Source organism: Leptodactylus fuscus, chromosome 5, assembly GCF_031893055.1.
Source record: "Leptodactylus fuscus isolate aLepFus1 chromosome 5, aLepFus1.hap2, whole genome shotgun sequence".
NCBI lineage: Eukaryota > Metazoa > Chordata > Amphibia > Anura > Leptodactylidae > Leptodactylus > Leptodactylus fuscus.
Genome location: NC_134269.1, coordinates 32,024,541 through 32,047,799, shown reverse-complemented (window position 1 = coordinate 32,047,799; position 23,259 = coordinate 32,024,541). Strand labels below are relative to the sequence as shown.

The window sequence follows — 23,259 nt, the reverse complement described above, 5'->3', positions numbered from 1 at the left end:
CTGGGCACCTTAGAACCATATGCAGCTACTACAGTACACTGTAACGGATCCGCAGCTGCCAGCAGCTATGGCGGGAAAGCCTTAGAGACCGAGCACAGGCCGGTAACATCACGGACAATGGAGCCCGGACCGATCCATAGCAAGGCTAGCCACCCCACGTGGTGCTGTGCTGGAATCTCAGCTCCCTCCTCCTATGTTGCTAGGAGACGCTATCCCCGCCTCTACATTCCGGAGTAGACCCTACGCTCCCATTGGACAGACTAGTCTAGGGGGCGTGACTAAGCCGTGATTTGTAACTCCGCCCCTCCCGGATTGTAGTTACTGGGAATGTATGCGTAAAATGATAGAAGGGTTATAAACAAAGAGGGCGGGGCCTCCTCTGCTGTTAAAGGCGTGGTCTATCCCACGATTGGGTCAATGGCTTCTCCTAGTGTTCTCTGATTGGTTTTGAATCTTAACAGGGCGTGGTTTAGTCTCCGCTCGTTCGCTTCTTGCACTCCCACACGTTAGTGTGGCTCAGTCACCGGACGAAAGCAGAGCTCCGGGTGTGGAGGGCTCCCCCGGGGAGGATAGCAGCATGGGGCGGCCGGGGATATACGGATTCATGTGGGTCACTGCTGTACTGCTGAGCCGAGACGGAGGCGTCTATGGTGAGTATGGTGCCCGGGCTGGCCACTGGTGAAGGGGAGGGGGGAGTGTGTCCGTATCCACGTAGTCAGCAGCGTTATGTGTTGGTATGCCTGCTGCTCCGTATATTGTACTGTGTGCATACGGTACAGTGGGTAGTCTGTCATTCATCTGTATGAATATGTATTGCTGCTTTGCAATATTTATATTTTTTTTTTAATATTTATATTTTTTCCAAATTTGTTATGAATTCTGTCATGGTGGCGAACAGCTGCACAAAAATTCTATTTTTTTTTTTAAATGTGTATATATATATATATATATATATATATATATATATATATATATATATGTATGTATGTGTTATTGCATGTATCCAGATTTTGCACAATGTCCCTCTCTCCTTGCAGTGCGCCCCCCTACGTTGCGATGCGGGGGACCTTCCCCGGTGTATCCAAGGTTTTAAGTTTCCCACACATGACAGGGCGCAGAGATTGTGCAGGAGCCTATGGGCAGGAAGTCATTAAGTGCTGTATATAGGAGGGCTGTGTATATCCCATGTGTCAGAGGGTCCGCTGCCTGCGTCTGATCAAACCTCTATTATCATCTCTGCTGTGTTATGGGGGGGATTAGACGTAGGGTTGGGGGTCTCTTGTTTAAGTTTCGAGGTGTTAATCTTGGTATTTGTTTTGGCGCAGGGAGAACCGTCAATAACCTTTGGCTATCCAGCTGTTGCGAAACTACAACTCCCAGCGTTTGGCTGTCAGGGCATGCTGGGAGTTGTAGTTGGGCAACGTTTGGGGAGTCGGGGTAACTACTAGTGTGGTGGTTTATTTGTATAATCCCGTGCGATAGAGATCTATCTCTAAAGTGTATGTGTGTGTATAATACAATATATATGTATCTTTTTTATTTTTGATACATAATCTGAATGTTGAGACTTTGACACCATTTATTTTGCAGAATATAGGACCCTTTACCCCCATTCAGGGGACCATAACTTGTATGTAGGGTACCCAAAAAGAGTGGCCATAGACCTGCCATGTAACGGTTGACTCTGGCATGGCATCTTTGGCGACACAAGAATCCATCCTTTGCTCTGCAATTGTCCCGAGAACGGTTCACGCTCATAATTTTGGGTCAATGGCCACATCTAACACCTCACAGATGGGGCTGTGGAGGAATTTTGGTCGATCCTGTCAAGCGGAGTTGATGTCCGGATGTAGCAGAGCTGAAGCGGCTTTGTTTACTTGCAGTACTGTGTAGACACAACCAAGGCTATTGGCGTGAGTCACTGGGCTCTGCTACATCGGACCGTCTCGGGCTATAGTTGAGAATCCCTACTTAGACAATGGAGCAGCTCTAGGATCAATCCCTACCGTCCACTAAAGAGTTTACATTCTGTTGAGTATTCGGGACTGGTGCGGGTATTGGGGGGTCAGGGGATCCCTCCGTTCCTGTCTTCAGTGTATTTTTGATTTTGGGTTTTTCTCTGGGGTTGGATGCAGCTGGATGTGTGTGATCCTTTGTGCTCTATACATGAGGCTGCTCCTCCAGTCCGTACTGACTTTTTTTTTTTTCTTTCCCTCTTCAATCCCATTTTCCAAATTTTCCCACCCATCCCCCTCTCGTCCTCTCTCCCTCCTCTCTTTCTCCCTCAGGGCAGAGGGAAGGAGAGGGGGAGGAGGGCAGAGCGTAGTCAGGGAGAGAAGGGACTTTTCTTGTGTGATAACAATTGGGATAAGGGAGAAGGGGGAGGGGGGTAGACGCTTCCCAAACTGCCCCCACAAATCTGTCTGCTACCTCCTGCCGCTCTCTTCTCCCCCTCTCTTGTCCACATCTCTCACCTATTTGTTCTCTCTCAGCTGCTCGGTACTTGTCTGCCTGCCTGTCTATCTTGTGTGTCTCTGCCTCCTTTCTGACCCCATTTTTCTTTGCCGAGTTTTCCTCTTTGGTTCCCCTCCACCACCCTCCCTTGGCATTTTTATCACCGTACCCCCACTTTCCCCGCTACCCAGCTGCTCTCCACAGCCGCAGTTCTTATCTCCTGTGCCAACTTTGTCTTAAGCCGGTCGTAATTGTCTCCTCCACCATTTGCCAAATCAAGAAAAAAAATCAGATCGCGGAAAAAGAAAATCTTGGTTCCAAACTTTTTTTTTTTTTTAGACTTTGTTCAGAACTTTCTAAGGTTTCCACCATAGTTTGGGAATGATCCGGTTATCGGACACATTCGAGGGTCTATGGCCGCTCCAAAACCCCCGCTGTGTCTTGAGCAGATCACTCTTCCACCCTTATCCACAACCACTTTGTATTGTCACCGGGCCTTAACTCCTTCACATCAATCTGTCTACTTCTCCTTGTTGCCCTTTCCATCTCCCTCCCCCATTCCGTCAGGTTACTTTGCTGCTGCCTTTAACTATTTAGTTGCCTATGGCCGCCTCTGTCGTCTTGCCCTTTGGCCTTTTAAAGTTGCCCACTCCCACTGAGACTCCCTTCTTATCTTCATTACCCCCCTTCCTCCGCCACTGTCTGCATCTATCAGTATGCACCCCGTAGCTCCCCCTCTTGTCTCACCCTTGCTGGCCTCCTCTTGTCTATTCTCTCTCCTCTCACACTTTCCCTTTCTCTCCTCCCTCCTTATTCTGACTCCGTCCCTTTCTTGTCTGTTCTTTGGGCTCCTCATTATTCCGTACCCTCTTGGTCTCTTCTCGCTTTCCCTGAACCCCTCCAACCCCCTCCACCATTCTGATCTGGCCGTGCCCACTCTGTTTTATTCGTGAACTCTTTCGCCCTTCTCGTATGTGTGCCTATTTTGCGAAATCCACCTACACTACGCTTCTGTTTTCCTTTCACGTCCTTCTCGGACTTCTTTTTGTCTCGTCCCATTACGTGACATTTTTCCTTCCCTTCTTGATTCTCTTTCCTGATTTCTTTTGGTCGTCGTCATCTCTTAGACAACAATTTTCATTGAGAGTTAGATGGGTTTGTATTTGGGATCCTGGAGGAATATTTGAAGATGTGGTCCATGGACCTAGTCTGGTGACTTCTTCAAAATGGCCATACCATTGAAAAAGTAGACTTGCTTCGCCTGAACCCAGGGTCATAGCAATGGAGGGTATAGTCGTAGAAGTAGCTACCAGGCCCTAGATCTAGAGTGGGCCCCAATGGTTCCCTTGCCACATAAAATATACCTTTATTCCAAATGGCACAAGAGAAGTAGGGGCCACATTACAGATTTTGCGTTGGGGCCCAAGCAGATCAACTTGTGCCTCTGCCTGAATCCATCAATTTTTGACAAGACTGGCCAACAATGTAACGTGTAGGACCTGTTTGGCCAATTGTAGGACCTGTTCGACCAATGTTCGTTTGGTAGTTGTTGTGTTGATTAGGTGTCTCTTGTCCTCTGTTTCCAATGGACCAGCTGATATTAGAAGTGTCTAGATGCGGCCTACTTCTTCTTCCCCCTTGTCAAGACGTGTTCCATTGACCTGAGCGTACATGGGGGCACTTTTGGGCCAAAAATAAGTCTTTGGCCCACAGCTGTGTGGTCACCTTTAGATGTTTCTTAGTTGAAGAACCATCTCCTCATCCTCATGTTCCCACCTCATATTGACCTAATCCCACCTTGTCTTTGAGGAAAGGACCAAGTCATCAACAGTAAAATTTCCAAGATTTCGCTCATCGTCTTAGGCCAGAACAATCCTTAACCCGCACCTTTTATGAAATTGGACAACCTTCTGCCTGATCGGTTCTTGGATGGGTGACTCCAATGTTTCATGTTTACGTAGGTTGTATCAATCGCCCCCTTGTCCTTCTGCACGAGACCATTTCTCCCTTTCGAAGTGTGTAATGCAAAATTATGCCGTTCCGTCATTTCCTACGCGGCTAACTCTATTTCTAATTCTAAATTAACCAGGATGAAACAATTAGACCATTGATTCCTACGACGGTTTTAGCTTTGGTCTGTTCTTCTCTGCGTGTTGCTCCCGTGGCACTTCCTGTCGCTGTTTGTGCAGCCATTAGTGATTTTCCTAATAAGTTTCTTAAAGGACTGATAAATCACGGAGCAGATCCTCGGTGTGACTCTGTTCGCTGCTGCTTTTTCTTTTCCCAGAGTTTCTTATCTTGTGTTTGTCTGTTTGCTTAAATGACCGCATACATTAAACTTATCACCCATGGGTTTGCATAGGCAGACAAGGCTGAAATGGTCATTTGTAATCTTGGAAAAAAGCATGTTTGATCTTTGCTTGTTCTTCTACTTTGTGGAAAGTCTGGTCTGCAGGTGCCCACATACCCTGTGGTTCTGCCATCATGGTTGACTGAATTGACGGTGCATTGTATGGCGGTGGCAAATATCATCAGCAATTTTTTATGTTCCGGTGAATTTCCAAAAGAGAGGATAGTTGTGCCTCAAGCTGGTCATGGGCATTACATTAACACGGGAGCAACCTACCTTCTAGTGTGTTTGTGGATTTGCGTCTTCCTCCAAAAATAGTTGTCGGGCAGTTAGATTTCTGTATGACCAATGGTTTCACCATAAGCTGCCACCAGTGTTTACTTCCTCTGGTGACCCGTAACGTTGGAGTGGCCGACCTCTAAAACAGCGGGTACACACAGAGCCTTGCCAACCTCATTGACTGTAATGGGGCCCATCGGGTGTCCGTCATTTGGAAACTGAAAGTGGTGGAGAGCAAAGTTCTCCAATGGAGAATCCAACGCAGATGTGAACCTACCCCTTACCCATTCAGAAGACAATCACACGCTGAACGGAGTGTGCACGTGTATAAAGTGTCTGAAGTAATGGCTGTTGGCAAACCAGTGTTAGTGTATGGCCAGCGTTATACTTGGGATTTGTTCACTTGGTAAAGTGGCCTTCAGACTTTTCATTCGAGGACCCAATGACTCGACCCTTAGATTCAACCTGAAAATCTAGTAAGCTTCCATTCCTATATTTTCCTATATTCCCCCCCCCCATCCGAGGAGTGTCACATCTTGTCACGCGGCAAAGAGGAGCCGTTCCCAAAGCAGAATTTCTTTGTTCCGAGCAGCAATCTTTAATTTTGAGTCCTCAATGATTGTCAAAAATTAGGCATTTCCTCTATGGAAACTCCTGTCCACTACCGAGTCTTGTAGAACTTGGCTAGAGTTGGCCAACCGAGGACTCCCGTTATGGCATTTTAGGAACACTCTTAGGCTGGGGCCATGTGTTGCAGATAACCTGTGGTTTTTGAGCCAAAACCAGGGGTGGATTTAGTAGAACAAATCTAGGCACTTCCTTTAGATTTCCCATTACTTTTGAAGCCAATGTCTACCCTCAGCTTCAAGGGGTTAAGTTCAACCCTTTGACCATCTTCAAGTAACTATTCCTTCCAACGTTCCTCTCATATCAATGGGAAAAGAGAGATATGCCAATGCCAGACATGGCAGCTTATCTTTGACATAAAGGATCAGGCATGTTGAACTTTTGGTATGATTGATCAATTCTTTCTCTGATTATACCATCCGCTATAGGTTTATATCCTGTATAATATACAACCTGTATGATATACAACCTGTATGATATAATATCCTGTATGATATACAGTGTATATCATACACATTAAAGGGTCAGAAAGTCTTGCCATAATGGTTGAGTTTGGGTGACCTAATTGGTTTGACCCCCTTCTGTGTAAATGTAAAGGGTCTTACCGAAACCCCTTCCCCCTTCCATATGTAGGGCCATGAACAGCTTTACAATAGGGCTATTTGGGACACTAAACTGTGGGTGGTTTAGTGTCCCAAATCGACCTGACGGGTTCCCTTTTGGTATCTCGTGATCTCTGCTGCCCCTAGCCTTATTTTATGCACCTGAACCAATGACTACCCTATGGATATACCATATACATATCCAGTACTGAACACCCCGTATCTTTCAAAAATAATAAAATCTCAGGTGAAGAGCCAAAAATGTATCCAGAAAAAGTTCTTACATGCAGGACAATCCAGACTCCCTACTATATATAGATAGTAAATACTGGGTTGGGTAACCTGTTCATTTACATGCATATAATAGTTTACATAATTCATGTATATGTTACCAAACAATCACGTACCCAAAAACTATTTATATAGTGGAGTTCGACACAGTGGCGTAACTACCGCCGTAGCAGCAGAGGCAGCTGCCACAGGGCCCAGGACATTAGGGGCCCGGTGACTGCCGCTACTACTACTATCATTATAGTTGGTGGGGGGTCTCTTCAGACCCCCAAGTATAATGATCAGTGGCCCGGGAGAGGTAAGAAACATAAATACTTACTTACCTCTCCACGATCCGGCCAGGCTTCGGCCTAGTCATCTGACTTCTCATGACCCCGGCCTGCGTCCCAGGTCATCTGACGTCATTGAAGATGGACTACTTCGGAGGCCGACAGCGTAGGAGCCGGGAGATAGGTGAGTAACAGGTTTTTTTTGGTTTTTTTTTAATGTTTTTCTACCCCTGGGTCTCAGATTATTATACACTGGGGTGTGAAAAGACCACAGAGTATAATAGTTTATGGGTGTCCACAGTGGGGCATAATACTGTGTGCAGGGGCCACTATGGGGGATAATACTGTGTTCAGGGGCCACTATGGGGTATAATAGAGTGTGTAGGAGGGCGTCGGTCGAGGTCTTCAGTGTCGGTCGGGGGGCATGTCAAAAGTTCGCTACGGGGTCCCGCCATTCCTAGTTACGCCACTGGTCCGACATCCCTACAATCAATGGATCTAGAATATTAACCAGGGTGGAAGCAGTAGAAGGAAACCCCAACACTTGTTCCGTGGTTGACTTTTTCATGGTGCCTCAATAGTGCCTCTATTATTATGGGGTATCAATATTTTAGCATGAAATCTGTTTAATACTGGGAATGAACAGAATAGGCAAAAAACACCAAAGAACCCCAATAATTTGAATTTACACAATGCGGCCACTAAATTTACAACAATAGAGTTGTGTGAGCACCCTCTTTAGACGTGGCCTTTGGGTACATGTACCACAGGTTGACTATCTTGAAATGAAGGTGTCCATACATATTCAGTTGCTGCTAGCCAACAGTTGTTACTCTTGCCCCTACTCCGCTGCCTACACATGCATGCTCGGCCCAGCAAAGTGTGCATGTGTTCTAAATTGGTGTTGAAATTTAACATGCTACATTCTTTTCCGACGATATCATCTGTTGGGTTGGGGGGGGGGATCTGAAGCCCCCCATTCACGTATGATAGATTAGTGGGTTGAGCTGACTTTGCCATGATGGTTATGGTGACCTTTACCTGTTATCACTTCATAAAAAGATCTCAGTTAAAAATAATCTTTTGTACTTTGCATATTAAAAAATGAGTCATTTCCATTTAATGATTGGAACAATTTTTTTCTTTTCCTGCAAAAAATTGTTCCATTGTCTTATCACATTGCCTGGGCGATAGGTTATTTGCTATAAAGTTTTTTTTTGTTTTGTTTTTTTTTGTTTTGTTTACTATTTGAGGAACTCGAACTTTAGCCTTATTTCAGACACACTCCCTCAATTGCCTTCAGATCCTCTTATTATTCTGCTGCTCCCTTACATCTGAACTCGAAGCCAGATAAGCTTCTGTATCTAGTCTACATTCCAGAAGTGACCTTTTCCTAATATAACTTCAAAAACTTCTCCAGAGCTGCACCTCCTCTATGGAATGTCTACTCTTACCCTAGAGATTGACACTGGGATTCTGTGCATGTATCCTTAGAGGGGAGTAAGCCGCTGCCAGATATGGTTATTGGTGGGAATATAGGGGATCTGCAGTGCTCCTCTTCCGTCAGGAAGGGGTTAATAGGAGCACGGCAGATCCCCTATAGTCAGCCAGGCTGAATTCCAAGTGGGGGGGGGGGGGGGGAAACAGTCCTCAAGCTCAGGGAAGGGGCAGACAGACAACCAAAACACACCCTCCCCTTCCCCAGCAACTACTGCACCCAAAAACTCCGACCATTTTAATTTTTGAAATTTTCCAGTAGCTGCTGTATTTCCCCCCTTGGCTTATACTCGAGTCAATAAGTTTTCCCAGTTTTTTTTTTTTGTGGTAAAATTAGGGGCCTCGGCTTATATTCAGGTCGGCTTATACTCGAGTATATACAGTAACTCGTATGGCCGGCCATAACCTTCTAACCCTTGGATGTTTGCAGATCTTCTATTGACTTTAGGGAAGACTAATGGCGCTTGTCAGGTCGTCTCTTTTGCTTACACCGCCTCTATTATTGATATTTGTATTAGTACGTAAAAGGTTAATAGACTTTGTAAATCCTTATTGATTGTCTCTGCAGATTTTACGTTTTTACGTCATTTTGTAGAATTCTGGATTTGGAATTTTTTGGTGGAGGAATCTGCCCAAAACATCCTGACTTCATTTCGAAAGAGGCCAAACACCTAGTACACATTGGGGGGATTTACTAATTTGGTCACACCTGTTTTCTGACCCAAAAGTGGTGCCTTGCATACCTGTTACCTTCCCTATTTTCCCTCCTGAAAAGTAGATGAAGCAGAGCAGAGATAAAGTTAGACACCTTGACCAGACAGATTTGCAAAAAAATTTTTCCAACAAACTAGGGTGAGTTATATCTATTATGTACACTTCACGTCTGGCACATGGGACCTCCCATAGTACGCCAAAATCGGGAGGTGGACTCTCAATTTTGGCTCACCTGCTTGGTAATATTTACTACGTTAAGGAATGGAGCATAAGTTGCCCCCATTAAGTGACCAAATGTAGGCTCTGATTCACTAGTGGTTAGACAAGGAGTCTGATACTACACCAGATTTATCACAGTGACTGATGCTGAATGATAACTCTGGTACATCTTCTTTTTAGTCTACATTTGTCAACTCTGTTGTCTTACTTTGAGGCAGAATTTTTAAGTTTTTGCCCAAACTAGAGACTCCAAAGATTCACCATGTTTACGTCCGTTCTGCGATGGTAAATCTGGACCATGGTCTCTCTAGCTCTTTAGCTTTAGAAGTGTAAACCAGGGGAAATGTCTCATAAATGAGAATACAAGATAAGAAGTAAAAGTTCACTTTTTGTTTGTGAGAACCGGTCTAAAGTGGTGCTATATTGATCTGGTTTTGGGAGGAGCTTTGAAACGGAGGGGGAAAAAGGAAGGTCAGCAGTAGGGAATTTTATGTATGTTGTAAAACGTTCTTCTTTTTTTTTTGTTACTTGCAGTATTTTTTGTTATTGTGTCAGAGTGACATGCAATATTTTTGCAGCAGTCATAAACTAGTAGGCCGGCTTGTTAAATCTGAATTAGTGTCTATATAGATTATATTGGAACAGATTTACAGATGCTGTCTAAGGCCCTTCATTGCGGAAAGGCAGTTTTTGTTTATTCTTCAAGATTTTGCTGCATTGTTTGGGCTAAAGTCAAGAGTGGATTGAGCAGAATGTAGACATATAAGAAGCTTCCTATAGGTTTCCCATTCCTTTTGTAGCCATTGTTGGCTTTGTTTTTTTTTTAAAAAAAACGCAACAAAAAAAGCTGCGTTTCCGCAACGTGGGGCCAAAATCTGGTCCAAATCCCCATCCCCCTTGTGTTTCAATAATCTCAGGTTACTACCTTATGACCATCGTAATAAAATGTAGTTGGTGCCAAGATGATCAGCTTGGTATCCTATAGGGTAAACTTGGTAATTTTGTGCTGACCATAGTTTAAGGCTGGGTTCACATGGACATGTTCGGCCTTTGAAATAGGGACGGTACGTTGGCCGACTTTCCTAGTTTGAACCTTTTAGCTTTATCTTGGAATCCAAGCATTGTGGTCATCTGTGATGTTAGGAGTTCCCGCTTACCAAAGGGACTTCTTTCCCGAACTGAAAATGTGGTTACAACATGGCACTCTGAACGTCATGAATGACCTGAGGTCCGGTCCCTGCTCGGTGTTATCTTTGAGAAATACAACGTATTGTCCGGGTAATACGGCCAACATATGACCCATATTTCACTGATGAAATTCACTTGTGTGATGCCAGGCCTCAAAGTTTTGAGCAGGACCTTCACTAATACTATCGACATGTGGTATTACTTTGCCCAAGTTGAGCGATACTCCTTGCGACTTGCCCTCCGGAACCAGGCACTCTGCGATTATCCTCTAGGGCGTCTAGTGGATGGTTGGCTCCTTCTCCTTCTATAATGCCCCACTAGAGCTCATGGACAGCCCCATACAATAATTGATGTGTTGGTACATGGGATCACCCACTTCATGAGAATAATCGAAACCAGCGTCCCATGCAAGCGTTGTTGTCTAAATCGATGCCAAACTTCGACACGTTTCCTGCCTGGTAGCTGGCAGATGCTGTCCTACTTTCTTGTTGACTGGCACAGAATACTAATGGGTTGCTGAAGGACATTGGTATTCTTCTCCGAGCTTGTTGTTGTGCCTCAGTATTGACGTTCTGGTTTTCTAGTGAGGTTCTTATTGTTGGCCACGTTGGTGCCATGTTGTAGGTTGTATTACTGTGTGTACTAGTGATCGCCTTACGTCCATACTGCATAGTAAAAAAAGCAGGACCATTCCTAAAAGTACAATCCAGAAGTTTGGAAATCACTCAAGATTAGAGCGAAGACCGAGCAGAGATGACCCCTAATGTGACGACTATTTCTCCGACCTAGATAACACTTGGGTTGCGTCTCTAAAAATAAAACCTTGCTATGTACGGATATTGTAATTATCGTACAGGAAAGGGAAAAAAAACACACGGTTGGGCAATGGTACTTCCCCTTTTGGTTGGTAAATACAATAAAGGGGTAATATTTTATTTTGGCTTTTTATACATGTGTTTTGCTGGCTCCTGACTGATGGATATATAACAGGTATATTAAAAAAAAGCAGAACTACCTTAAATTAACTCAGCTAATAAAACTGCTGCTGGTTTTTTTCGTGTCCTCAAGAGGTTTAATATCTAATAGGGACTTGGACGTTGGACGAAAATGGTTTGACATTATTTAACCTATGTAACTTTTTTCTTTTTTTAATTTAAGGAGTTTAGGTTTCTATTAAAGTTGGATGACGGCCATTATAAATAGAATTTTAATTCACAAGGCCTAATGCCATTTCCCGGATTTCAAATTGCAAATTGCTTTATCTGTTCCTTCTTAGGCTAAGGTCACACATCCCAGTAACGCAGCGTTTTTTTGCTGTGTTTTTTTTTGCCTAACTTATGGGTGGAGTTAAGAGAAAGGAGACCTTAAAGGGATTCTACCACTAAATATGTATTTTTTGTGCTTTAGACATCGGAATAGCCTTTAGAAAGGCTATTCGTCTCTTACCTTTAGACGTGGTCTCCGCGCCGCGGTTCCTTAGAAATACCGTTTTTACCGGTATGCAAATGAGTTCTCTCGCAGCAATGGGGGCGGGTCCCAGCGCTCAAACGGCGATAGGGGGTGTCCCCACTGCTGCCAGAGAACTCTCTCCAGCGACGCCTCCCCTTCTCTCGTAGTCTTTCGTCTGGGTCAGCTCAGACGCCTGCGCAGTCGGCTCTACTAGTGGCAGGTAAGAGACGAATAGCCTATTCCAATGTCTAAAGCACAAAAAATACATATTTAGTGGTAGAATCCCTTTAAAGAGATTCCTCAATATTTTCCATTCCTTTTATAGCCATTCTTGAATTTGGCTCAAAAATACACAGCAGAATCGGCAACAAAAAACACTGCATTTCCACGGTGTGGCCTTATCCTTAAGGAGTTTTTCTAGGTATTGGAAACCCCTTTAACTAGGTAGACTTGATGGGACTCGCAGAAAACTGTCCCAACACTTTTTGGAGGTTGTAGTGGCAGCCATATTTGTCCAACCTCCCCAGAAAGATGCATAACCAGAAATGACCAAATGGAGGGTAGACATTGGTGGCCTATTCCTTAGATAATCCTTTTATATCTGATTTTTGTACCTTAGACCATTGTAACCCTCAGAACAGAAATGGCAACATTATGTGCCAAATCTTTGGTCAGATCTGCTTGAATTTCTTTGAAGGTTCCTTAGTCAGCCGATTCTTGTCAATGGTCAACCTTACAATTGCCTGGAGAGAACTAGGTGAAGCCAATAAAAGTTGGTGGCATCAATGGGAGTTCTAGCAGTCGGACTTTGGCCAGTCAGCGTTTAGTTGTCTTAGAGATATGCTGCCATTGTCTATTCTGAGACAATCCCTTTAAGGACCTATTTACTAGTAATAATGAGTACCCCCCCCCCCCCCTTTGGGGAAATGTTCAGCATTTTTATATGCACATGCTCTGTAAAGCAGATCTTTCATGCCAAGGAGCAGCTGGCTTATTTTGTGAGAGGATCGGTTTTGACGTTCTGGCTACTAATTTCTGTAGGCGTATGGTGGGGCCCCCAAAAAAGCGCCCTATGGGCTGCCGTCTCAGGCATTGATCAGAATGTGCCAGAGGATGAGTTTTTTGTGAAACCTCTCCCCCACCCCCCACCCTTTCTTTTGAGAGCATAATAGTAATGTATTCGACCATCTTGGCTGGGATCCATATTGTTGCCCGGTGCCAGCTCATCTGATGTAGCATGGGCGCCCCACGTTTTCATTTTGTTTAGTGAGCGCTCCGTTAAGCATTAGTTGTCATGGCTACACTTCTTGGCCTTGGCTAGGGCAACTCAATCTTACTTCCCGCTAGTCATTCTGAAAACACCAATAACATGCATGAATAAACGTATTAATTGACTGACTCCTTCTTGGATCTATATCTCGGCCGTTCTTGAAGGCTAACTTCACTTAGAATCTAAAAAAAATGCTGTGACTACAGTTAACTCCTAAATCTCTCTTCTTCCATGTTGTACTCACTGGGACTCTGGAAGTTGAGAAGTTTTTTGTTGGGTTCCTTGACACTGTAGACCTCATGGTTGTCTTTGTACTTGAGGCATGAAGAAAACCAGGTGGTCACCAGTGGAATTCTTTCTCTCCTGAAATACGTTTTCACCTTGACCAAGCTTTTTCAGAAGTTTTTGAGAACAGTTGAGCGTCTTTCCATTGGTCCAAAAGTTTTGAATTGGTCCCCTCTGCTAAATCTAGATCACAAAAATTGTACCGGCTTTCTTAAAGGATCTATTGTCCATCTTGTTGATCATGGCCTTTCCATACTTCTTCATTTCAGTACTTCAAAGTCGCCTTTGAGTCCTCCCCAACTGAGTGTTTAGCCTTTACCGTCTTGGTGACCTCCTTGGTGAAAGTTGTTATAATGTCTGTGGTTGTCACCTACTTTTCTACAACTTAGCAGAAAAGAATAGTAGTCTTTTTGGAACTTGTTTTTTCTTTGAATGTTGACAATCCTTTTTGCTTTCTAGCCCTAGCGTTAGATTTAGGCTTGTCATACACATTAGACTATAGATAGCCATCTTGCAACCATCCAGTCATAGACTGTATTGTCCATATAGGCTATCCAACCATCTACAGTAACAACCAAGCTACCAGATCATGGCCAGTGAGTCTGTGCAAGTTAGCTGATGGATCAGAACTGACCATTGATCATTACAGTCATTGATATTTTTGTACGGCGTTCCAGCAAAAATATCCAGCATGATCAGTCTGGGTTTGGGACCCTGAAGTCTGCCATTATTTAGTTTATTCACTGGTATTACCGTACCATGTTGTGTTCAAGGTCCAAGTAGATCCCCGAGAAGATACAAATGGGTGTCCATTAATTGTGATTAGAATGCTTGCTGTTGCCCAATAAAGTTTTGGGAAAACCTTAGGTTCAGGATCTTTGATCTGTTACCAGTCCTAAGCATGGACAGAAGAGTTGCCCTTAACAGGGCACTAGTAAATTCTTAGAAGTCCTTTTAATGCCTTGCCTATTGAAAATCAGTGTGTGGGTATGCATAGATCCCCTAACTCTAGTCCCGATTTAAATTTTTACTTCTTACTACTGTAAAAACTGTGTGAAGACCACCACGAATGGCATTGAAAGTCTTCTCAAGTGGGATTCCTCTCAAAGATCTATCACAGAAGATGGATTAGGGGTTGTCTTCTTCCAAAAGAGGTGGCCTTTGGAGAGATCTTTGGTTAGTTAGGCTTTAGCAGAGGACAAAGGACAAAATGACTTGCTTGATATGGCAGTGGAATGTAAGGGACCTCCCAAAGACCACCTCTTTGATAAGACTAACTTTGATGGAGACCAGGTTTTCCTGTTATGGTTTCGGTTCCTTTTACGTCCTCTACTGACCACCTCTTCTACTACGTCTCTGAAATAGTGTTTCTCAACGTCAGTCCTCGATTACCACCGACAGGTCATGTAAGGATTTCCTTGAATTGCACAGACTATACAGCATTTCTTCAGAGGTCTATGGGATATCCTCAAGTCTTGGCCTTTTTGGGGTGATTTGAACATTGGAGCCGACCATTTTTCACATTGATTTTAGGTGGTCCTATCAAAGATTTTTGACTATAGATCAGGTTACTTATGGCCTTGTGTAAAATCTTCTCGTAGAGGAGACGAGCGAGTTGCCTGGGGCCTGCATTCTGCTTATCACCACTTCCTACATACCTAGCACCCCGCTCGATGCCTGCAGAGGAAATAGGCCGACATTGAGTTTTAATAGCTCTGAGCCGGCGTTTCAGGAAATCCAGTCATCATATTTAATTCTAATCGCTCCCCATCAGTACATGACAAGCGGCTGTCACCGAGAGGGGGGCGGCCCTTGAAAATTGAGTAACAGCTGCCTTCCTGTTACAGTCTGTCCTCATTGTGTAATAACACTACGTGCAATTTATTACACGACATCGTGTTTATTATCCGCTTATTGACTATGACTCTGACATTCCCTGGGCATAGGTTCTTAGTCTCTGGGGTCAGGGCAGCTACGGTCCTCTTAAGCAGTCAGGGCCACTTGCCGGCAGCCTGGAGATGGAGGGCGGATACGGGGGTGAGGATGATGCCAGACTGGTGTTTTACAGCTGAGCAGAAAAGAACAATTCGCATTGAATTAGAGACACAGGCCTCCCCCCCCCCATCTTCGAGTCCATGCACACTACAAGAATGCAAAACGTGTACTTTTCATATGGAGAAGAGAACGGAGAAAACTACAGATGTTTACTCCAAATTAATTCTGGATTATCAAGCGGTGCCCCAGTATCTGGACAATGAAAAAGTCATGTAAAGGCAAACTAAAAATGTGAAAAAATACGCAGTTTATATAGACTTTAATGGTCGCCCCTAAATCTGAATTTTGCTATTATCTTATTTGTCTCTGGTTTTGTTCTTTGGAGACCTTATACACCTTTTATTATGCACATCATCATTTTTGCCGATGATTCAGCTCTGTTATTCTCGGGGTGGATCACTATAAAGAACACTCATCAGCTACACACCTTTTTGGGCAGCCATGTTGTAGGATGATCCAGTATGTATAGGAATGTAAAAACTTAAAAAAAAAATAAAAAATATATATATATTTCACAGATATTGAGCATAATGTACATGAGGCCTATGATTTCTAAGGCCATATTTTAGGCCGGAGACAGACATGTGGCGTACTTGAACAAATCTCATCCATCTTCTACGTGTAAAACCTGCAGGACATATGGGGGGGGGGGATTTCATTGGTGGTCTTCGTATCACCTGCTGCGGTGCAGGGTGTGGATCATTTATAATGTAACTCACACTTCCTAATAATTCGGGTGGGCCCACTCATTCCACGCTCCTTGCTACCCAACGCGTCAAGGGTGGTGTTAAGTTGAACTTTTTTGCTGAAAACTTTGACTTTTCATGTCTTCTATACCTGAACATGGGTGTACAAGGAATAATAAATCTCCAAATCCCCCCCCCCCCCCCAAAAAAAAAAAAAAAAAGTGTATCGCGCTGCACATTTTGGGTATGGAACGTCCTTTAGACTTTACAATGGTCAATATTGAAAACCAGGGCCTGCCTCATGGGGAAAACTCAGCCATAAATGTTTGGCCTCTTTAAAAAAAAATCTGATTAATACAGCAGACTGAGATGGCTTTCTGCTTTGCCCCTTGCTGCTGTTCGGTGATAGTCCTGTTTTTTGTTAGCTATGGCTATAACACATGACAAGTACAGCGTTCTCTATACAGTCGGTCTTTTCGGCAGCAAGTCCCTATAAACCAGACCGTTTCCACACTTTTCTTCATCCCATTTGGCCATATTAATGAGATTTTGTGGTAATTTTGCAAACTATGGAAAAAATGGCTACTCTACAGTCGTGTATATAGATATATCCCTCGAAGTGTTGGCTCCCATCTTGTGTAGGCGACAGTTCAGCCTAGTTTTTCATAGTTCTGTACTTTAAAGCTGGTACTTTTATAGTTTGGTAGAGCGGTGAGTCAGCTGTTGAGTTGTCACCGGTAGAAGCTTATTAAAGCGGTCACCTCCCTGTATTGTTTTATTACAACATAAATTCATCAATGAGACTGGAACAAAGAAAAAAAGATCCCAAGGAGCGGTCACTCTAGGACCTCATACACGTGGCTATGTTACAGATAAAACCTTGGGAAGAAAATCTCTGCACCTATGGTACCCATCAGCTTAATCATGTTATGGATTGATTACAGTTCAGTCCCATTCAAGTGGATTGGTTCATCTGCAATACCAACCACAACCACTATGCAATCTGTGGAGCTGTGCTTGGATTTTTGTAAAGGGGCTGCAGTTTTTGCCGGTATGCTATGATCTCTCCATACAGATGACACCCAAAACCCCTATCCTAGGAAGAGGTCCTCAATTAATAAACCCTCTCTTTATAGGCTAGTGAACAATGGAATTGGATATTGCTTGAGAGTTCCTGTTCTTAGCACCCATTGTATGATAATCGGTGCAGACCTGACCTACTCTGTACACGGTACATCATTGTTTTAGGGGTTTTTGGAAATGGTCCAATGCGGACCATCGAGTTGGCCTGCTATGGCGCAATTACCCCTCTGCCATTATTCTAGTGTAAAGGGAATGATGAAACCCCTCACATTGATTTCAATGGGTCGTTCATCGAGAAATGAGTCCTGTTTTTTTTTTTTTGTTTTTTTGGGGGGTGGAGGGGTGTCCGATCTCAAAGATCAGTCCATGGACTTTAGTGTATGAGAGATTCTTAGACCTATTGATGTACAGTGTACCCCAGCCAGAGGTTCTACTCGGTTGCCCCCTCTTAGGTTAATGGAGCTCCATGGATAGCCAAGGAGCTGTCTCCTTTCCCCTATAAATGGACTGCTATATCTTCTCCATCTCACTTTGTCCTTGTGTTTTTGTTGGCCTGTTTGTCATTAGTCTTCGGTCACTTTGTCACCATTGTTGTGTTAATTAACAATAAATAAATTCCATCCTGCCCCTGACCCTTATTACACCTCGGCCCTTTCTTTTAGTGCCGCCCCTCACCTTACCCCTGCACCCTTGTGACCTTTTGCTTCATGATTACCCCTATTAGTCCTTCATCTCCTACAATGTGGTGTCCTTATCAGGCAGAGGTTCCTACATCCACTTCATCCTTTGAATTTTCTTTCAAATCTTTCTACATGTCCGGTGTGGTATTTCAGGTCAACACTGCTCACGTTGATGGAGTTGAGTTGTAGTACCGGACACAACCAGTGGACATATGTGGCAGTATTTTTGAAAGAATTGGAAATTGCTTATGGAGTTGCTGACATTCTGGGCTAGAACCGCTCTAAAAAGTTTCATTTTTGTAGTCAGGACAGTGTGGATGGGGGGCAGTCTACTTACACACAGGAGGAATGGATGTTATAAACTGACAGTTTCATCCTTGTCACCTGTTTCTCATCGGTTTGCTATTCACTTGTCAGTCTTTAACATCTGGTTTGTATCAGTTTTTAACAGAAAAAAATGAATTTAACTTTTTTTTTTTCGTTAGCCCATCCATGGAACTGTATTGTCCATGAGGCTGGAAAATGGCGCAATATCGTTAATATTAAAAAAAAAAAAAAAAAAAAAAAAAAAAAAAAAAATGGACACGTGTACCACAGTGGGCGTTTCATGCACTCCCTTGCGTCATACGTTCTGGACGCCCACTGCTGTCTCCAAGCCCTCCTTTTCCTGCTTATTCACCGCCTCCATCGTCGGTGGTTTCTATTGAAGTCACGCGTGTGCGCAGTTGCGCTCTCTCTGGCGCGCTACTGTGCGTGCTCCAATGCACTACTTCACACGCGCCAGCTTGCAATGTTCTCCACAGGATAATGGCGCTGGAGCGTGTGCCGAAGGGAGCGCTACTGCGCACGCGCGTGATTTCAAAAGAAACCACCAACGCTGGAGGCGGTGAATAAGCAGGAAAAGGATGGCTTAGAGGCAGCGGTGGGCGTCAAACGTATGACGGAAGGGGGTGCACAGAACATGCACGGTGGAGCTGATTTGCATATTGATTTCCGCGGTAATTAACAAAAACAGGGGGGGGGTGTCTACAAACGATTAGCAGGACCTGAATAGCCTTAGTCAGGCATATCTTTATCTAAAAGCGGGAAAATCTAGTGATAGAGCCCCTTTTAAAGTGACCCAATAGAAATCAATATCTATCTTTAACGGATGTCCAACAGATCAACGTTCTAGTTATGTCGGGTAAAAACGGACCAGTGGGTTGGCTCAAAACAGACCAATGAAATTCACCCACTTTAACGACCGAGTAAAAACATTAGAACGGCTGCAAAAAGGCCATCAAAAAAGGACGTTGACGGCTATTGGGCAATAGATCCATCCAAAATGGCATTGTTGTGTGAATAAGGCCTTTTGGTCCATGTGACTCGACCACGGTAAGAATCTTATTTTAATTCTGCGCTCTCATCAGCCAACAATTATAATAAACTTATTCCACACAAATACACTTTAAAAATTTGCAAATATTTTTCTCCATTGAAATTTTATATATATTTTTTTTTTTTTTGCCATTTTTTTTTTATTTTATTTTTTGGGTCTTGTACGGCAGAGAAGATCAAGTTCTTCCAAAATTAGGTTTCCCCCCTCGCTTCACGCTAGTAACGCATTCCTTTAAATTCCTGATGGGATATGTCTGGCAGACATGGAGTTAAATAATTCCGAGCTGTATTCCCTTATTAATTCCAACCCCCCTCTATAGTCTGATAGGGAACAATACACACGTCCGTCTTCTATGGGAATGTTTCCCTCCCCTATAAAAGCCTGTCTGGGAAAGCAGGAGGAGGGGAGAGCGGGACTCAAATTTCTCATGGAGTAGTGGATGGTTTTTATATATGGCTTTTTTTTTTTTTCCCTTTCTCCCCTTCTGGCATTTTAATGAGGACCTTGGGTATAGGGGGGAAAGAAAAGACCCTATTGAAAGAAATGTGGGAGAGAGGAGGGGAAAAAAAAAACCTTCAAGATGGAATAGGAGCTTTGCAGCAAGCTGCATCTACAAGATGAGGCGGCAAAGGTTGAAGAGGGGGGAAAAAAAAACCCCGTAAAAGCTAAATCCTATAGCTGAGACTAGTATAATCTTCTGAGGTAATGAATCTTAGACTGCGGGAATAGGACGTGACTTTTTTTTCCTCCTTACCCCAACGCATGGGCGATGTAGTTGAGTTTTCTTCACGGAGACGAAAAGCCTCGACGTACACGGTTAATTCTGTAGAAGAGAAACTTTTTGTATGGCTTACATGGCTGGCCTGAAACCCACAAAATCTTATTAGAAAGGCAGAACCAGAGTTGCTTAAAACCGCAGGGCTTCTTGTTGCACGGGAGAAGCGAAGGGGACTTTCATTTTTACCATCTCGTTATGGTTTTTGGTTCGGAAGCCCTCCCCCCTCCCTCTGACCAACTTTTTTGAAATTTAAATTTTTTATTTTTTTTTTTTTATATTAATATGCAATAGAAAGTGAAACGGAACTTAAACATATTGAGGGCGTTAGATTTTTTTTTTTTCTTCGGTTTCCCTTCTGCTCTGGCTTTATTGCAGCAGAAGACAAAGAAACTTGCTAAACTCAGCTTTTTTTTTTTTTTTTTTTTTTTTTTTTTTCCCCCCCCCCTGAGGCCATCTCAGAGTTTCTGACCATAATTATACCACCCTCTAAAATGGCTGCCAGCTATATTGGGGGAAATTATATATTTTTATAAAAAAAAATAAAAATAAAACAAATTTGTGAGTAAAATAGCTGGAATTTCCTCTAATTTTAGACTTTTAGAAAAATAACAAAAATGACTCATTTTACATGTTTCACTTTTTTTTTTTTTTTTTTTTTTTTTTTTTTTTAAATTTCCCTTCAGCTTTTTTCTTGGTAATTTCTTATTTATTTTTTCTGTTCCATAATCACCCTCCTCCACTTTCACACAAGCTTCACTTCCCTTTCTTTCCAGACGCCACCCTTCACTCTCCACCGTTCCTCTCGATCTTTACATTCATCTTCATGACTTTCATAGTTAAAAAACAATTATTCCAAAGAACTAAGGGTATGTTACATAGGGGTGTGTAATGTGATCCATGACCGGGGGAAAAAAAAAATTGAGACTGCGAGAAGTTCAAGCGGTGAAGGTTAGTCTTTGAATCTTGAGGGTGGAAATCCCTGTAGAATTGTGGGTTTGTAAAAGTGTAGAAAAAAAATTGCACACGTTAGTTTCCTTAAAGGAACATTGAACCAAAAACAGAGAAACGGCAGTAAAACGGCTACAAAAACGGACACGTGAATATTTTTGGAGGTTCATGTTCACAGTAGAAGGTCTTGTTTCAACCCAAAATGGTTGACCACCAGGGACAATGTGTTTAAATAAAAATAAAAATAAAAATTGACATCTGCTATCCGACAGACCTTGGTGTCATGGGAGGACGTGGATTTGGGTAGGTTGTATCCTACAAGTGGGGGTGTTAGGTATGGTATATAGAAGCACATCTCTCCCTGCTGGATGACTTAACTTGCAGGTTCATGCTTAGTCAAGTCTGACACATGGCCGATACAGATACGCCTAGAAAGATTTCTACTAACTTTTTTTTACTTTTTTTTTTTTAATTGTTTTTAATTTGATTTATTGGAGGCTTCTGTCATTGATGGGTTTTATGTTGCGGGAGATTAAACTGGCCATTCACTCGAGATGTCTTTCACTTGGGAGACAGCTAGGCCTGACTCCATTTTGACATTTTGAATGCCCAGGATTCAGGGGTCCCCCCTCCATATACTTAAAGGAGTTTTCTAGACTTTATTAATTGATGACCAATCCTTAGAATAGGTCAATGGATTTTTATTTATTTTTTTTAGCTGTAATTTTTATTGAAAGGATTTTTGTAAAATACAATACAACACAACACAAGAGTTGAAAACATAAAAAAACATGAACGTGAAGCAATGCACGTACCGTCAAATAGACTGGGAATGTATACACATCACAAAAACCTGAGTAGAAATGAGGGGGTGGGGGAGGAAGGGAAGGGGAAGGAGTCAGAGACCATTCAAAATACAGTATGCGTCCCAAGATGACCATATAGCCTGAAACGCCTCAACAGTATGGTTAAGTGTGGCTGTCAAGTTCTCCATGCTACAGACATCCTTAACTCGGGCTAAAAGATCAGAGCCAGAGGGAGGAGAGGCACTCTTCCATCGGAGAGGGATGAGAGTTTTGGCAATTTAGAGGTGTGCTTACCCAGATGAGCAGGGGGGAGATTGAGAAGATGGGTGAGGGGGTCTAAAGGAGCACCTTGGATAAATAGAGCGTCTGTAAGGGACTTGACCTCCAGCCAGACAGGGTGGATCCCTGGACAGTCCCAAAAAATATGATAGAGTACCCACTCCTGCCCGGCAACGCCAACACTGGGAAGAGATATTAGGATTAAGGGAGTGGAGCAAGGCTGGGGTATGGTACCAGTGCATAAGTAGCTTGTACTGAGTCTCCCGGAACGTAACACAGGTGGAGGATTTAGCTACACGGGACCAGATAATTTGCCATTGGTTCGGGGAGATCTGCCTGTTCAATCCCCCAGACCACCTCTCCATATATTTATGTGATATGGGGCCCTGCCGTCCAGAGGAGGAGAGAATACCATAAATACCAGAGATAAGGCCTGCAGTAACTGTGCCCGTAGGACAGTTTTTCAAAGACAGTCGGTGGGGACACCTTCAGAGAGCCGAACCAGGTAAAAACAAAATGGACAATCTGCTGGTAATGCAACCATTCAGTGGCGGGTAGTTCTGACACAAAATACTCAAAGGGCCCAAGCACCAACGTCAGCGCGTCTAATAAGAGGTCATTGATTTAAAGATCAGACACATAGGACCGCCTTGAACCAGCCGGTTGAAATAGAAATAGAGCTCCGTGAATGCCGGTTGCGCTTCACAGGCCATGTGACAACACAATTATCTGTTTTCAGTCTATTCCCACTTAAGTGAATGGGCCGGAGTTGCAATGCCAAGCTGCTGTTTAACCCCTTCCCGACATGCGCCGTAATAGTACGGCGCGTGTCGGGTCTGTAACTATGGCGACCGCCCGGGAGCCGGGCGGCCGTCATAGCCGCCGGGTGTCTACTGCTTTAAGCAGTAGACAACCGGCTCTCATGCCTCCGATCGGTCCCCGGACCGATCGGAGGCATTAACCCCTCCGGCGCTGCTGTCAAAGGCGCCGGCGCTTGGGCGCCGCCATTTTGGCAAGGATCGCCGGCTCCTGGAGCATGCTCCAGGGCCGACGTCATGTTGCAGTGACAGCC

At 43.7% G+C, this 23,259-nt stretch overlaps 1 protein-coding gene across 1 annotated transcript in view; it reads left to right on the top strand.

Annotated features, from left to right (window-relative positions):
- The first annotated feature begins 521 nt into the window (after positions 1-521).
- NOTCH3 (notch receptor 3) overlaps positions 522-23,259 on the top strand; it is a 56,541-nt gene continuing 33,803 nt past the window's right edge. The window contains exon 1 of the mRNA XM_075272811.1: positions 522-650. Coding sequence (XP_075128912.1) covers positions 578-650 — 73 coding nt within the window. The 5' untranslated portion in view covers positions 522-577. The remainder of the gene's footprint in view (positions 651-23,259) is intronic.